Below are 15,706 nucleotides of genomic sequence, written 5' to 3' on the forward strand. Positions count from 1 at the left end.
GTATATCAAGATGAGGGACTGCAGAGTGACAGCTGGCGAGGAGCTGGACTTCCTCCCCTGCCCAGGCTGGCTCTGTGCCAGTGCTGGGAGCTAGGTCAGTGTGGCGGGGTCTGTGAAGGATGCTCAAGTTTCTAATAAATCCATAGAAACTTGGCATCTTGAGGATGTCAATCCTAGGCTACCTTGGAGAGAGTTTTACCTCTGAAAGACATAAAGTCTGGGACTTCCCTGGCAGTCCAGTGGCTAAGACTCTGAGCTCCTAATGCGGGAAGCCCAGGTTTGATTCTTGGTCGGGGAACTAGATCCCACATGCCTCAACTGAGAGTTTGCTGCCACAACTAAAACCCAGTGCAGCCAAATAAATAAATAAATATATTTTTTAAAAGACATAAAATCTCTTTAGGGGAAACATTGCCTGAAAATGGGCAAGGGGTGGGCCTGGGATGACTTGGCTGAGTCCCCACCAAAGCTCTGGCTGCTGTACGTGACAGGTTGAGAGGACAGGAAGGTTCTTTCCCTCCTGAGAAGCCCCCGTTCTCACCAGCCACTAGCTGATTGATCATGGGGGGAGCCTGCTTTGGAGGAAATTTTGAGGTCTCTCTGAGACCATCTGTAACTTACTGCTTCCTATCTCCCCCAGTATTTGGGCACACACTGTGCCAGGATCCTGGGCAGAGTCCCCAGAACTCAGACCTGGGGGTCCCTTTCCACTTGGAAAAGGTAAGATGTGCTCCCCATGTGACACCCACCACTCCCACCCTGCACTAGCTGCCACTTTCTGGTGAGTTTTCTGAGCATCATAAGATCGGCTCCACCTTGCCCAGCCCCCTAGGCCCTCACTTCTGGGGCATTATAAGTGGTTTTTCCTCCTACAGCCACAGGGGCAGGGGTGGAGGCTGTTGAGGACTTTGAGAAATGCTGACTGACAGGCCCTGGTGGGATTGAAACGGGTTCTACTATTTCTGAAAGCTGTTCAGCGATGAGTATCAGTAATTTAAAAAATATTTATGCCCTCTGACCTGGCACGTCTATATAAGCAAATCCTTCTGAAAGAAATCTCCAAATGCAGACAAAGCAGTGTGCAAAGATTCACCACGATGTTATGTATAATAGCAAAAATAGAAACAAGTATCTAGTGAGAGAGAATTAAAATAAATTGACATGAAATATTATGCAGCTGATAAACTTTAATTTAGAAAATGTTTGTAAAAACCTTATGCAAAACATGAATGCTTAATGATATAATAATTAAGTGTGAAAAATAGGATATAAAATTGTATGACAAAATAATTTGTAAAAACACATCGGCAAGTGATGTGGAGAAAAAAAACTGGAAAGAAACAACAAAATGCAGTAACGATGGTCTCTGGGTAGCCATGAGACAATGAGTGATATGTTTTTTCCTTTTTATCCCTCCATATTTCTAGGTTTTGTATACTGAGCAGCTCCTGGTTCATTTTTCAGAGAAAATAGAAAAAGGAAAAAAAAATAGTAGCTCTGTTACTTTACCTCCCCTTCCCTCATTCCAGGGGACCAAATTCAGGGTCACTTTCATGTTCCCCTTAGGGTCCTGTCCTATCCCCTCCCTTGCTTTTATTTACTTATTTATTTTAGATATTTTAATTAATTAATTAGGCTGCGCTGGATCTTAGTTGGGACATTTGGTATCTAGTTCCCTGACTGGGGATCGAACCCGGGCCCCGAGCATTGGGAGCACAGACCCTTAGTCACTGGGCCACCAGGGAAGTCCCCCTCCTCCCTGTTAGATATCCACCTCCATCTGTGTCTTCCTACCCACTTCCCAGCTGCCAGAACCCACAGGCAATCAATCCTTTCTTGACAAGGAAGGAGTCAAGATTTTTTCCATCCTCCTTCCAAAGCCTGGAATGCACGCTGAGTAGGAAGACTGATTCTGGACTCATGCAACAGTGAACAGTAGCTTGCAGTAAGCAGCAGCCAGCAGCAGCTGGCTTAGTTCCCTGACCAGGAGTCCTAACTGCTAGACTACTGGCCCTAAATCCCCAGTCCTTGCCTGCCTTGACAAGAAAGAAATCTGAAGAGGAGGCAGAAGGTAAAGAGAAAAGTAAACGTTTATTGGAAAAGCAGAGTACATGCAGAAGGAAGCATGGGCGAACTCCGAGAGTCTTAAGAGCTGTGCCTTTGGGAAGTTTAAATCCTTTATAAAGAGGCAGTTATCCAGGTCTTTTTCTTCCCTCTGGCCAACTGTCTTGTTTGTCCCCCTGGCTAATTTGTCTCAGGACCCTCCCCTAGGTGAGCACACACCCCTCAGCCAAGATGGATTCCAGCCCAGAGGCCTATGGAGTGACCTCCCTTCCTTTTGCCTCCCTTGCCCCATTCAGATTCAGATTCAGTTCAGTCGCTCAGTTGTGAGCGACTCTTCGAGACCCCATGGATCATAGCACGCCAGGCTTCCCTGTCCATCACCAACTCCCAGAGCTTGCTCAAACTCATGTCCATCAAGTCGGTGACGCCATCCAACCATCTCATCCTCTGTCTGTCCCCTTCTCCTCCTGCCTTCAATCTTGCCCAGAATCAGGGTCTTTTCCAATGCGTTAGTTCTTTGCATCAGGTGGCCAAAGTATTGGAGTTTCAGCTTCAGCATCAGTCCTTCCAATGAATATTCAGGACTGATTTCCTTTAGGATGGACTGGTTGGATTTCCTTGCAGTCCAAGGGACTCTCAAGAGTCTTCTCCAACACCACAGTTCAAAAACATCAATTCTTCGGTGCTCAGCTTTCTTTATAGTCCAACTCTCACATCCATACGTGACTGTTGGAAAAATGATAGCTTTGACTAGACAGACCTTTGTTGGCAAAGTAATGTCTCTGCTTTTTAATATGCTGTCTAGGTTGGTCATAGCTTTTATTCCAAGGAGTAAGCGTCTTTTAATTTCATGGCTGCAGATACCATCTGCAGTGATTTTGGAGCCCCCCAAAATAAAGTCTGTCACTGTTTCCATTGTTTCCCATCTCTTTTCCATGAAGTGATGGGACCAGATGCCATGATCTTCATTTTCTGAATGTTGAGTTTTAAGCCAACTTTTTCACTCTCCTCTTTCACTTTCATCAAGAGGCTCTTTAGTTCTTAGCTTTCTGTCATAAGGGTGGTGTTATCTGCGTATCTGAGGTTAAAGGAGGGGGAATATGGGATCGCTTGATTTTTTGCTCCAAGGTTTAGTCCCTCTTTGTTCTTGCCAAGACTGCTATCTTAAAGTGTCCACATGAGACAAATCCTGGCTATTTACCCTGTTTCTGTTGTTACTTCCATTTCAGAGCGCAAACAGGAGTCTGACTATAAATGCCTAACCTGGAGCTCACCTCTCGCCTGTCTCAGGAAATGCAAACAGGAAGCTAGTTGAAAGTATCCAGCCTGAAGCCCATCTTTTTCTCGTCCCCAAGAAATCCAAATAGGAAGAAGCCAGTTGTAAATGCCTAGCCTGGAGCCCATCTTTCTCCTACCTCAAGATCGGATAGACAACCACTCCTAGCCAGTCTTGGGCTTGGCCTTTCCGATGTGCACTGGACCTGAGCCTGGACTCAGGCAGGTCCAGGAAAGCCTCCAGCTGGGCCATGGTGTGGTGGGCAGAGCAGGCCCTATAGGGGGAAGGGGGAGACTCCACACACCAAATGTCGACTCTCTAAGCTGGAGGGACCTGAGAGCTCAACCAGCCCACTGGTGCTCAAACACCAGCGTTAGAGCCACTGGTGCACTTGGAAGAAATGCATAGTCCCAGGCCCAGCCTCAGAGATGGTTTTGGTAGTTTATTTTCTTCTTTTTTTCAGCAGTACTATGTCAGTGCCCCTTGCAGTAGAAGCATGGAGTCCTAATTACTTGACCACCAGTGAAATCCTGGTTTGGGCAGCTCTTGATGGGGCCCCAGAATCATCTTTTTAACCAGCTTCCTGAAGGACTGGGATGCAGGTGGTTCACAATTGGCTTTGAGAAATCAGGATCCAGGCTAACCCCACAGGCTCCCTCCTCCTCACCAGCTTATGCGGGAGAACTTAGCCCTGAGTCTGAGGATGGAAGGAAGGGAGGAGAAAGTGGCGTCTGGAAGGGAAATTAGGAGGGACCTGTGACTGGGCACCCAGGCCCAGGGGACCCCCCCATAGCAGATACAAATTTCGACCAGACCCTCTGAGCCCTGCCTGACCCCTCGAAGGTCCAGCGGCTGTATGCTTTGCCCAAGGATGTGACCATCTTGTAGAGGTCCCAGTTTCCAGCTGGAACTGTGAGGCCACCGCATCAGGCTCCAGGGCTGACGAAGCCTTCAGGGTCAGCTGAGATGGGCAGGAGGAAAGCTTGGGAAGGGTCGGGGAGAGACCTGGACTCTGGCAGGAGGATTCGAAGTCATAGCAGAAAGCTTGTCCAAGTTAGTGCAAGTTCAGCCCTTCCAGAGATTCAAGGAGGGCGTGTGGTGGCTAGACTGAGCTGAACTTTGAAAAGCCCGGCTCGTCCCCCGACATGGGGAGGGTAGAGGCTGGGGTCATGTCTCCCTTAGGGTCCTGCCAAGAGGCTTCGTCATCCTCTGAAGTCTGTAAAGACAACAGTATGGGGTAAAAATCAGAGCCCAGCTGGGGAATCTCCAGGCAGCTACCGGGTCCACTCTGGCCTTTCTCACAAGCTCTGGGCCTCTGTCCATCTAAGAGACGTAGGACTAACCACTCCTTCTCTCCAGGACCCCCGAGGCTTTGTTTCACAACCCCCATTTCCCCATTCCCTGGGGGAGCATCCTTATGGCCTCAGGCCCAGTTCTGACTGCAGACATGGGAATCCTGCCAGCCCAGAACTCTTAAGTTGTCACTCCCACCATGCTACTCAAGAATTTTTCTGGGTCAGGAAAAAAAGAGGATGTGAAGTCAGGAGCCCTGGCTTCCCAAGTGAAATGGCCAAGACTCTGGTTATGGTGGGGGCGGTTGGTGGACGCTGAGAGCAGGGCCGTCCCCCACTTCCCTGCATTGTTAGAGTGGAGCCAAGCTAGGCAGCTCCAGGCCCCCAGAGCCCTCTGTCCACACCTGGCTCAGGCACCAGATCTCCGTGTTGGAGCTGGCGGAGGGCTAGGGGCTGGCAGGAGGCCCAGTGGGCTCTGCAAGCTTGATCACAGTGGACTCCGGGACCCAGCTGTTCCCCAGCGCCTGAAACACAGATTCAGTCAGAACAGCCTGTTCTCGGCGGCCACAGGGATGGGCTGCAAGCCGGAGAAGCAGGAGGGACAGGCAGCGGGTGGGCTGTGGAGTCAGAATCCTTACGGTCAATTTACTACGTCTCAGTGTGACCTTGGGTGAGCCACCTAACTTCTCTGGGGCCCAATTTCCCAAGCTGTAAAACGGGGAGTGAAATATTCCCCTTAGGAAAATAATAAACATTTCTGATAATGTTTTATCACACTCAGCAACTGGGAACTCCTGGAGTGATTAATTTGTTTCCATGATTGTTATTTATCTCCTTGAAGCAGGAAGACTGTGCAGGCTGCAGGCTTTTTGTCATAGGCCGGAGACAACAAAGTTGGACACGTCAAAGACTCACCGAATAACAAACAGCACAGGAAAGATTCCTTAGGAATCGTCCATCTGAGCAACCCGTCCTTGATCAGATGAGAAAACCGAGGCCCAGGGAGGAAAGATAGGTAGTCTAGAACAAGTGAGGCAGCCCATCTCCTGACACTCAGCTGCTCCCATGGGTCCTCAGGTCTGAGTGCTGGGCCCCTCTACCTCTCACTCTCTTGCCCAGCAGCTGGGCAGAGCAGAGGCTGGAGCTGGCAGAGGCCCCCAGCCACTTATCCTAAGGGTACAGCTGCCCAGCAGATCCCACAGTCTGATGGGCACTGAAGCCAAGGAAAGAAGCTCCCACTTCCTGGATAACTACGAGATGGCTCATCTCACTTGTTCTAACCACAGTCCCGAGAGATGGGAAAACCGAGGCTCAGAGAGGTGATGTCACTTGCCAGACGTCACACAGCAGGCGAGTGGCTGAGCCGGGCCTTGAACCTGTGACTATCTGACCTCAGATCCAAGCTCTTGCCTATGCTATGCTGCCGTCCTGGCAGGGCCTCATGCACACTTCTCTTAGTGACAGTGTCTCTTGTCTACTAACTGGCCCCGGCTTTGAGCAATACCCTAGCTGTGGGGGGTGGGGAGGGGTGGACGTGTGAGCCACCTCTAGTGACACCTGCAGGCTGATGGGGACAAGGTAAGAGTCAGAACAGAGTTTCTCAGGTGAGATGTGACTGGGGGATGAGGGCCTGAAGGCGTGGGGGAGGGGAGAGATGTCACAAATGCTGCCACTCGTGGCCATTGTCCACCCCAGCCCTGCCTGCGGCAAGGACATGGCAGGGCTGGGCTGGACCAGAGAGCTCCCGAGCTCACTTCCATTTCCCATGAATCCCATACCAACAGCTTTGGGATTTGGTCAAAACCCAGCCACTGCTGACCACTGGCCATCAACAGCTGCAGAAATGTCACCTACTCAGGGGTGACTGAATTTGAGGAAACAGCTTCAGGGGGTCAGAGACCAAACCACATATTTGGGCTGTGGCCAGGACCACTGCCCTCTGCCCCAGGAGCATCTGCATCTCTCAATCGTCCCTCTGCCCACGCGGTGGACCCTGGGCTGCTCCAGCAAGCGTGGAGGCATTTTCTGGATTGTATTATACAAGATCTATATGAGCCTCTATTTCTGCATGTGTGCTAAGTCGCTTCAGTTGTGTCCAACTCTATGCAACCCTATGGATTATAGCCTGTCAGTCTCCTCTGTCCATGGAATTCTCCAGGCAAGAATACTGGAGTGGGTTGCTGTGTCCTCCTCCAGGGGATCTTCCTGATCCAGGGATTGAACTCACATCTCTTATGTCTCCTATATTGGCAGGCAGATTCTTTCCCACTAGCGCCACTTGGGAAGCTTCTAGAAAAACAGGTAGTGAGGCAGCATGGAGATTCTCCCTCCAGCCCAGCCTCTCTTTCTGAGTTGCGGAGGGCGAGCCCCAGGATGTAGAGCCAGGAGGAGGGTCCTGGCGGTGGCCATGTCAGCCCCTGCATCTGTCTCCATGACCTCTCCCTCACTCCCATCCACCCCGTTGGTCTCGTTGAGCTTCCTGAGACAACAACAGCTGCTTCCTAAGCGAAGGACGGCCCAGTACCCCATCCCACCGCAGGCTCTCCCTGGGGGGATCCGGCCTGAGTCTTTTGTCCTTGCTGGCGCCAGGAAAGAAGGCAATGGCAGTCCCCCTTTCCTGCTCTAGTGTTTAAGGGAATCAGAGTGGAGGCATCTCAGTAAACAGCTGAGGAAGGAAAGATCAGGTGGGGTGGGTGGGGGGAGGCACGTGGGGCTGCTATCTTCTAAGGGGTGGCCTTCTCTGTAGGGTCCTGATATGGAAACGGGGGTCTCTCCTTGCAGGGGTGAGAGAGGGGCCTGGCAGCAGGTAGCCTCTCTCCAGGAAAATGGGCACAGGGACCACCACCCCCCATTCTTCCTGCCCCCTGCCCCCTCAGTCTGAACGTCAGGGTAGCATACCGCCTTGGTCTCAGAACCAAGGAAAGCTCAGAGAAGGGTGCTCTGGAAAGAGGAGAAATGGAGGTCAAGACCTCTAGAGCCACCCACTGCCTGCAAGACGTTTTCCCTCTCTGGGCCTCAGTGCTCTCTTCTGCAAAAGCAGATTAGCATCTATTGGTAGTCATATTCCAGCGTGCTGTCGGAATCCCCCAAGGCTTTGTTTAAAATTCAGGTTCCTAGCCCCACCCCTCGGAGAAGGCAATGGCACCCCACTCCAGTACTCTTGCCTGGAAAATCCCATGAACGGAGGACCCTGGTAGGCTGCAGTCCATGGGGTCTCGAAGAGTTGGACATGACTGAGTGACTTCACTTTCACTTTTCACTTTCATGAATTGGAGAAGGAAATGGCAACCCACTCCAGTGTTCTTGCCTGGAGAATCCCAGGGACGGGGGAGCCTGGTGGGCTGCCGTCTATGGAGTCGCACAGAGTCGGACACGACTGAAGCAACTTAGCAGCAGCAGCCCCACCCCTAGAGGGTTTGGTTGGGACTGGTGTAGAAGAGAATGTTTCTAATAGGCCCCCACCCCCAGGTGTTTTGAAAGGGAGTTTGTACCAAACTTAGAGAAAGGCTGGGTTAGATGATCGCAAAGACCCGCTGTGGATCCAGCTCCAATGTTCTCTGATGCTACAAGGACAGGAATGAGAATGGGGCCCTAGGCCAGAAGCAGAGACCTGCTGGCACCTGATGGGAAGTCAGGGTGAGTCTTGACTTCTGGCCTCAGGGGCATCTGAGCTTGGGCCTGCCTCCTTCCTTACCAAGTGGGAGAGATGGACCTTGTCCTTCTTCTGTGTCTCCGAGGCCAGTTGAGCTGAAAGAGACAGGAAGGAACACCTTGAAGCTGGGAGCTGCTCCCACAGAGAGCAGGCTAAGAAGATTTGGCAGAGAAGCCCAACCCCTTGGCAGTGACCCTGACTTTTGAAATCATTACATGGAAATCCCAGTGTGTGCGCCAGAAACTAGCTAGGGAAGTGATTCTGTGTGCTCAGGTCATTGTTTCTTAAACCTCAATGTGTGTATAGGAAACTATTAAAATGCAGATTCTAATTCAGTAGGTTGAGGTTGGGGCCCTACAGTCTGAATTTCTAACAGGCTACCCAGGGATGTTGCTGCTGCCAGGTGGGGACTGCAATTTGAGAGGCAAGGGGCTATGAGGCTCTCAGGTTGTGATTGGAATGTTTTCACCCCGTGGGATCCTCCCAACTCCTCTGAGGGGATCTAGGGACATGGGCAGAGTTGACATTTCTGCCTGGGGGCCACACAAAGAGGAGGTGGGTGGCAGGCCCATCGTTTCCCACCACGGCCACTTGCACTGGCACAACATTGCCAGTTGGCAAATTTGGCTTCCTGGCTGTACTGCTTCCCAGCTATACCAAGGGCAAACTGCTTAACCACTCTGTGCCTCAGTTTCTTGCCCTATAAAATGGGGTATTTGTAGGTATTGTAATGCATGCGTGCATGCTAAGTTGCTTCAGTCATATCTTGACTCTTTGCTACCCTATGGACTGTAGCCTACCGGGCTCCTCTGTCCATGGGATTCTACAGGCAAGAATATTAGAGTGGGTTGCCAAGCCCTCCTCCAGGCGATATTCTCGACCCAGGGATCAAACTCTTGTCTTCTGCAGTCCTGCCTTGCAAGTGGATTCTTTACCGCTGAGCCACCAGGGAAGCCCAGGTTTTGCAATAAGTAGTTCCGAACTCCACAGTATTGAAATTAAAGGAGATTAAAAACAACATAAGCCACACCACAGTGCCTGGCACAAGGCGTCTCCCAGTACTGTTATTTTAGTTAAACCTTCTTTATCTGTCCCATCCACCTCAGGAGCTACACATGGCCACTGAGCACTGGAAATGTGATTACTTTGAATTATACTGGGTTTCAAAGACTCTATATGAAAAACTGAATGTAGAATATATATAATTAGTATTTTATATTGATTCCATGTTGAAATGATAAAGTTTTAGATGTATCATGTTAAATAAAGTTTATTATTAGAATTAACGTCACTAGTTTCTTCTTTATTGTGTGTGACTATTAGGGAAATCTTTAAACAATTTATTTATTTCTAATTGTAGGATAATTGCTATACAATATTGTGTTGGTTTCTGCCATACATCATCATGAATCAGGTACACATATGTCCCCTCCCTCTTGAACCTTGCTCCCACCTCCCACTCCATCCCACTCCTCTAGGTTGTCACAGAGCCCTGGTTTGAATTCCCCAAGTCATACAGTGAATTCCCACTGCCTATCTATTTTACATATGGTAGTGTATATGTTTCCATGCTACTCAGTCAGGGAATTTTAAATCATACATGTGGCTTGTATTCTATTTCTGTAGGCCATATATCTGGGGAAGCTGAGGCTCAAGGAAGTTAGGTGACTTGCCCAAGGCCACACAGCTAAAAAATGGCAGAGCTGGGAATTTGAAACCAAGCCTTGAAAGAGGCTGAGCATCTCTAGAAATGCAGCAGCAGGTATAGGGCCTCAAGGTACATCCTGTTCAAGTGCTCCGGCCCGCACTCCACCCTGTAGTCAGTCCTCACACAAGGTCAGAACCTGCAGAGACTGGATACGGATGGGTTCATGGGATCAACAGGGAGCGACGTGGCTGATGAGCTTGACCGGACAGATCAAAGCAAGATGAGAGCCCCCCAGTGTCTTGCTTCCCCATTTGAATTGCTTGTGGACTGCCCCATGGGTCCCTCAGAAAAGAGGAGCAGGACTCCTGACACCCATGTCTGAGATGCACACACTGAGCCCCACAAGGTCTCTCTGGGGTCATGGGGGGATTGTGGGTCTCAGGGAGACCCCTGGCTGAGAGCCCTTCACCCCTCCCGTCCACATGGCTCACCTTTTTCTCTCCGTTGAAACATGTAGTTGCCGAGGGCGGCCAGGCCTGTGGCCAGCAGAAGGGCTAGCAGCACCAGGACTGGGGCCAAGATCCGGATCAGTGGGATGGACACCCTGTGGGTGAGATGGAAGGAGCCTGGTGGCTGTCACCAGATGTCAGTGAAACACTGGGCATTCTTATTCTGAGTTCTGGTCACATCCCTCATCTCTCCCAAGGAGATCAGAGAGCACTAGGGACCCGAACATCCGGTTAGTCCCAATGGAAGGGGCCTCAGACCCCATCGCCAACCCCAGGAGACACTTTCAGCAAGATCTGAACCCGTGAGCAGTTGCCTGGCTACCAGTAATGGAGTATGCATGCGTGATCAGTCACTCAGTTGTGTCCAACTCTCTGTGACCCCATGGACTGTAGCCTGTGAGGATCCTCTGTCCATGGGATTCTCCAGGCAAGAACACTGGAGTGGGTTGCCATGCCCTCCTCCAGGGGAACTTCCCGACCCAGGGATTGAACCCACATCTCTTATGTCTCCTGCATTGGCAGGCAGGTTCTTTACCACTAACGCCACTTGAGAAGCGTAGTTTGTATACAACCCCCCAAGAGCCAGTCCTTCCACCTGGGAATCCAGCTGGGTAAGAAAAAGTCATTTTGTTTGGTTCCATGTTTTCATGCTTGGCATAGGGCCCAGTGCAAAGTGTTCAGGCAAAAGCTGCTGGACTAGGGTGGCTTTCCCTAAAACTGGGCAGGGAGTGAGGTGGGGACTGGCGGCTATGGGGGCCTGCATGTCCAAGGCAACAGGGCTGCTGGCCCCTGTAGTGCTGGGTAGGGGGTGGGATGGTGCAGAATCTGCCCTTCGTGAGCAGCTGTAACCCAGAGGAAGGAGTACTGGGTTCTTATTGGATCAGAGGCACCTTATAGTTTAGTGCTGACCTGAAAGCTGGCTTTGGTCACCTAGGGCTCACCTGGACTTGGAGCTGCTGCTGGGGACAAAACTGGTGTCCTCTGTTGAGGTGGAGTCCAATTGTGTGGCTGGCTGGGAGATCCCTGCAGGAGGAGAGGTTGCTGGGTGAAGAGAGGTCCCTGCGTACGGAGAGGTTGCTGGGTGAGGAGAGATCCTTGCAAATGGAGAAACTGCTGGGTGGAGAGAGGTCCCTGCATACGGAGAGGTTGCTGGGTGAGGAGAGATCCTTGCAAATGGAGAGGTTGCTGAGTGGAGAGAGGTCCCTGCATACGGAGAGGTTGCTGGGTGAGGAGAGATCCTTGCAAATGGAGAAACTGCTGGGTGGAGAGAGGTCCCTGCATACGGAGAGGTTGCTGGGTGAGGAGAGATCCTTGCAAGTGGAGAAGCTGCTGAGTGGAGAGAGGTCCCTGCATACGGAGAGGTTGCTGGGTGAGGAGAGATCCTTGCAAATGGAGAGGTTGCTGGGTGAAGAGAGGTCCCTGCGTACGGAGAGGCTGCTGTGTGCTTGGACAGGGAGGTCCCTGTGAACGGAGAGGCCTCAGCCTCTGTCTTCCCCAGCTTGGCTGTGGTGACTGTCAGGAGGAGACCAGGAGAAGGTACAAGTCCAAAAGCAGTGCCTCGGCACCTTCCCTGATCCTTGAGTCCCAGCATCCTCAGACCTCTGACCCTTGACCCCTGAGCCCTAGTCTCCCTAGGACTAATTTCTCAGAACCTCCCCAGCTACAGGGCACCCCAAACAGAGGTCTCAATGAAATTGTTTTGAGGACTTCCCTGGTGGTCCAGTGGTTAAGAATCTGCCTGTCAGTGCAGGGAACATGGGTTCGATCCCTGGTCTGGAAAGATCTCACATGCCTCGGAGCAGCTAAGCCCTTGAGCCACAACTACTGGGCCCACACGCCTGTGCTCCACAGCAAGGGAAACCACCGCAATAAGTGTAGTCAGAAGCCCGTGCACTGCAACAAAATGTAGCCCTTGCTCACTGCAACTAGAGAAAGCCTGGGCATGTCACTAAAGACCCAGCACAGCCAAAAAAAAAAAAAGAAAGAAAGAAACTGTATTGAACAAGCAGGTCACACCTCAGGAACACCCCACTTTTGTGTTGCAGTCTGTCCTCTATCGTGGGGAGGTGCAATTCCCCTGCCCCCACCTCCATGACCCTGAATCCCTCCCAGGGAAGGAGGGATGTCTGTTACCTGGAAAGACAAGCAGAGAGACTGACATAGTCTTATCGAAGCCCAGTCTTTTGACCCCACACAAGTACTTCCCCCTGTCCTTCAGGGTGAGGTTCCTCAGGATGACCGTGAACCTGTTCTCCCACGGGTTGTCGTGGACCGACACCCTTCCTTCCTGGCCGTATTCTCCAGAGAAGACAGTCCCGGTGCAGCGGGAGATGAAGAGCCCGGCCTCTCGGCACCAGTACTTCTGGTGCTTCTTTAGCTCCTCCTCGTAGGTGCATTGCAGGGACACGGTGTCACCTTCGAAGCCACTGATCTCCTTCGGGTTCACCACCGATCCGTAACCTGAAACCACAGCACATGTGAAGGCTGGAATTTCCTGATTTAAGTCCCAAGGTCAAGACCAGAAGGTTTTCCACGGTTACTCCCTTCTTGGGGCAACCCTGGTAAGAGCTGGTACTCCACTCTACCACTGAGGGACCTTGGGGCAGGGCCGTTACTGTTTCCTTAAACCTGATGTATTGAAGGCTGGTGATGGGGAAACTCTAGATTCAGACAGCCAAGAGTTTGAATCCCAGCACAGCTGCTTAGTAGCTGTGTGATTCCGGGAAAACTGCTTGACCTCTCTAAGTTTTCTCACCTATAGAAAATATGTCCTATGTCACTGAATTAAGATGTTTTCATACGTAAGAGCTACCATGATTTCATATAACATTAAAAAAAAGTCAGTGGAACTGACATCAGTTATAAGATACATCCTAAATTTTATGTTAAAAAATTTAAAAAAAGAAAAAGAAAAGCAGGCTTGTGAATTGATGAAATGGAATAATTCTTCATCTCTCAGGGTTGTTGTGAGCGCTACAGCAGAAGTTCAAGAAATATTTACTGAGTTTAGTATAATGGGTGTCTTCTCAGCTCCCTGGTTGGCACCGAGTCAGGAAATCAAGACAAAAGAGGCAAAGCTACGCTCACAGCCACTCAGCCATGAGGGGTCCAGGACCCTCAGGTCTGGGCGAAGACCGGGCTCTGGGTTCCAGGAACAGCAAGTGGCCCCTCTGAGGGTGGAGGACGAGGAGTAGGGTGGGGCGAAGCCTGGAAGGATCAGGCGGCGGGGCTGCGTCACAGCCACAGCGAAGGAGGTCCCTCTAGCAGACCCAGGGGGCGAGCTTGTGGATGAGCCCCGCATCCCTCCACCCTCGCCCCCATCTCACCTGGGAGCACGAGGCAGCCCCATAGCATGAGGAGGGGCCGCATGGTGAGCGCCGGGCCGCTCGGGAGCGCACGCACGGCTGGGCAACTGGGAGCTCCTCTCTTGGCTACACGGGGCTTTAACTTCCTCTAGAGGCAGATGGAGACCAGGAAGGGAGGGGAGGAGCCGTGCGGGTCCTGGGGACGCAGGAGGCGCCTCCGCTGTTCCCTCTACTGCCCCTCAGCACGCGCCGACCCCACCCCTGAAAGCCCACGGAGCGCTTCTCCCAAACTCCCGCAGGAGATCTTAACTCCAGAGGACCTGTGTGTAGAATTCAGGGAGACCGTGAATCCGGGTGGGAAAATGGTGCATCTTTACTTTCACTAAACTTGAAGTAACATTTATCTTTTCCTTAGGAGTCGTGTTTGCCGTGCTGTGCTGTGCTTAGTCACTCAATCGTGTCCAACTCTTTGTGACCCCATGGACTCTAGCCCGCCAGGCTCCTCTGTCCACGGGGATTCTGTGACTGTCACCAATTAAAAATCATGACACTAGCACTTCAACTTGTCACCGATAGCGTGAAATACTGTGTGTGCACCCCCCACTTAGGTATTAGATCTGCCACGACAGTAAGTTATTTAAAGTGCTAATGAAAAAGCACATTTATTATAGCGTTACATAATTATAAATATTTTAATAACCTCTTCAATATTATTGGTTTTCTTCTAAACGTATATTTTGTTTTATACGTTTAAAAGACCATTATTCTCAGACGTGGTGCATAAGCTTCAACAATGGTCCATGGTACAGAGGGTAGGGGGCTCAGAGGCAGTGCCAACTGCCCCTTGTCCCCATCGCTTCCCGAAGGGCGCAGTATCGCCCTAGGGCCACTAGGCGGCGGTGCAGACGGAGGTGAGGGAAGCTGTCCGGCTGGGCTGAGCCGGGTACTTGGAGCCACCTGCAGGCCACGCAGAAAGGCTGGGCTCCCCAGGCGCTCTGAGTTCTCTTGGCCTTTTAAAAAGTGAGCTAGAGGTTTCCCACGGTGGAACCAAATCCTTGAAAGGGAACAAAACAAACATGCACGCTGGAGGGAGTCCTGGCATATCGTTTTCCCAAAATAGCTCTGTCGGTTGTTTTTTCTGACTCCAAAGTCATACATGTTGTAAGCAAAATTTTACATAATGCAGAAATGTTTAAAAAGAAAGAGAGAGAAGAATGGGAGTGTTTGTTATTCCCCTCTTTTCTTAGAAAACCACTGTTAATGTTTTGGCATATGTATTTCCATATGTACAGGTGGAACTTTTACCCACTTGCTGGGCTAATATTTGAAGCATCAATTAACTCAGTGGTTCTGGGAAGGGAGATTGTGTGTGTGTGTGATTCTGGTGATGTGGGAGTTACATTTTATTTTCTTTTATTTTTCATTGAAGTATAGTTGATTTGGGGTCTTCCCTGGTGGCTCAGTGGTAAAGAATCTGCCTGCCAATGGGTTCTTGGGTTTGGGAAGATCCCCTGAATAAGGAAATGGCAACTCATTCCAGTACCCTTGCCTGGGAAATCCTATGGACAGAGGAACCTGGTGGGCTATAGTCAATGGGCTCTCAAAAGAGTTGGACCACAACTTATCGACTAAGCAACAACAAAATAGTTGAATAACAGCGTTGTGTCAAATAGGAGATATGTTTTAATTTCACAGCATTGTGGGGGGAGCTGCTGGCATTTAATGGGCAGGGACAGGAGTTCAAAAGGGTAAGAATTCTGTTATGGTCTCAGACTACGAAAGGTAATCACAGTTTTAAAAACACAGATCAAAATAATTTTAATTCTAGTGGTTAATAGTGTATCAGCTCTTTTTGGGGGGTGGTCCTTATACAGAATAATTTCTGATCTTGTTTTCCTTAAATCCTAACTTATTTGTTATAAGCAGGGGCAAGCATCTGACACTTGACTGTGTTATTCCA

The 15,706-nt window shown here is 50.6% G+C and overlaps 1 protein-coding gene across 39 annotated transcripts; it reads right to left on the reverse strand.

Annotated features, from left to right (window-relative positions):
* Nucleotides 1–2,072: 2,072 nt before the first annotated feature.
* On the reverse strand, nt 2,073–13,878 carry CD300LG (CD300 molecule like family member g). 39 transcript variants are annotated; one of them, XM_086357490.1, is made up of 7 exons: nt 13,768–13,878; nt 12,575–12,901; nt 11,383–11,464; nt 10,424–10,536; nt 8,327–8,379; nt 5,037–5,156; nt 2,073–4,556 (listed from the first exon to the last, which is right to left on the reverse strand). In XM_086357490.1, the coding sequence occupies exons 1-6, from the start codon at nt 13,808–13,810 to the stop codon at nt 5,079–5,081; spliced, it is 696 nt and encodes a 231-aa protein (XP_086213616.1). In that variant the 5' UTR covers nt 13,811–13,878; the 3' UTR covers nt 2,073–4,556; nt 5,037–5,078. The 39 variants fall into 39 exon arrangements, 35 of the variants coding, with proteins under 35 accessions (XP_086213616.1, XP_086213608.1, XP_086213612.1 ...); XM_086357482.1 differs by having other exon boundaries at nt 10,424–10,558; XM_086357486.1 differs by having other exon boundaries at nt 11,383–11,500.
* Nucleotides 13,879–15,706: the final 1,828 nt, after the last annotated feature.

Source organism: Bos grunniens, chromosome 19 (genome assembly GCF_055505025.1).
Source record: "Bos grunniens cultivar Pamir isolate PY7600 chromosome 19, Bosgru_T2T1.0, whole genome shotgun sequence".
In the NCBI taxonomy this organism is placed as follows: Eukaryota; Metazoa; Chordata; class Mammalia; order Artiodactyla; family Bovidae; genus Bos; species Bos grunniens.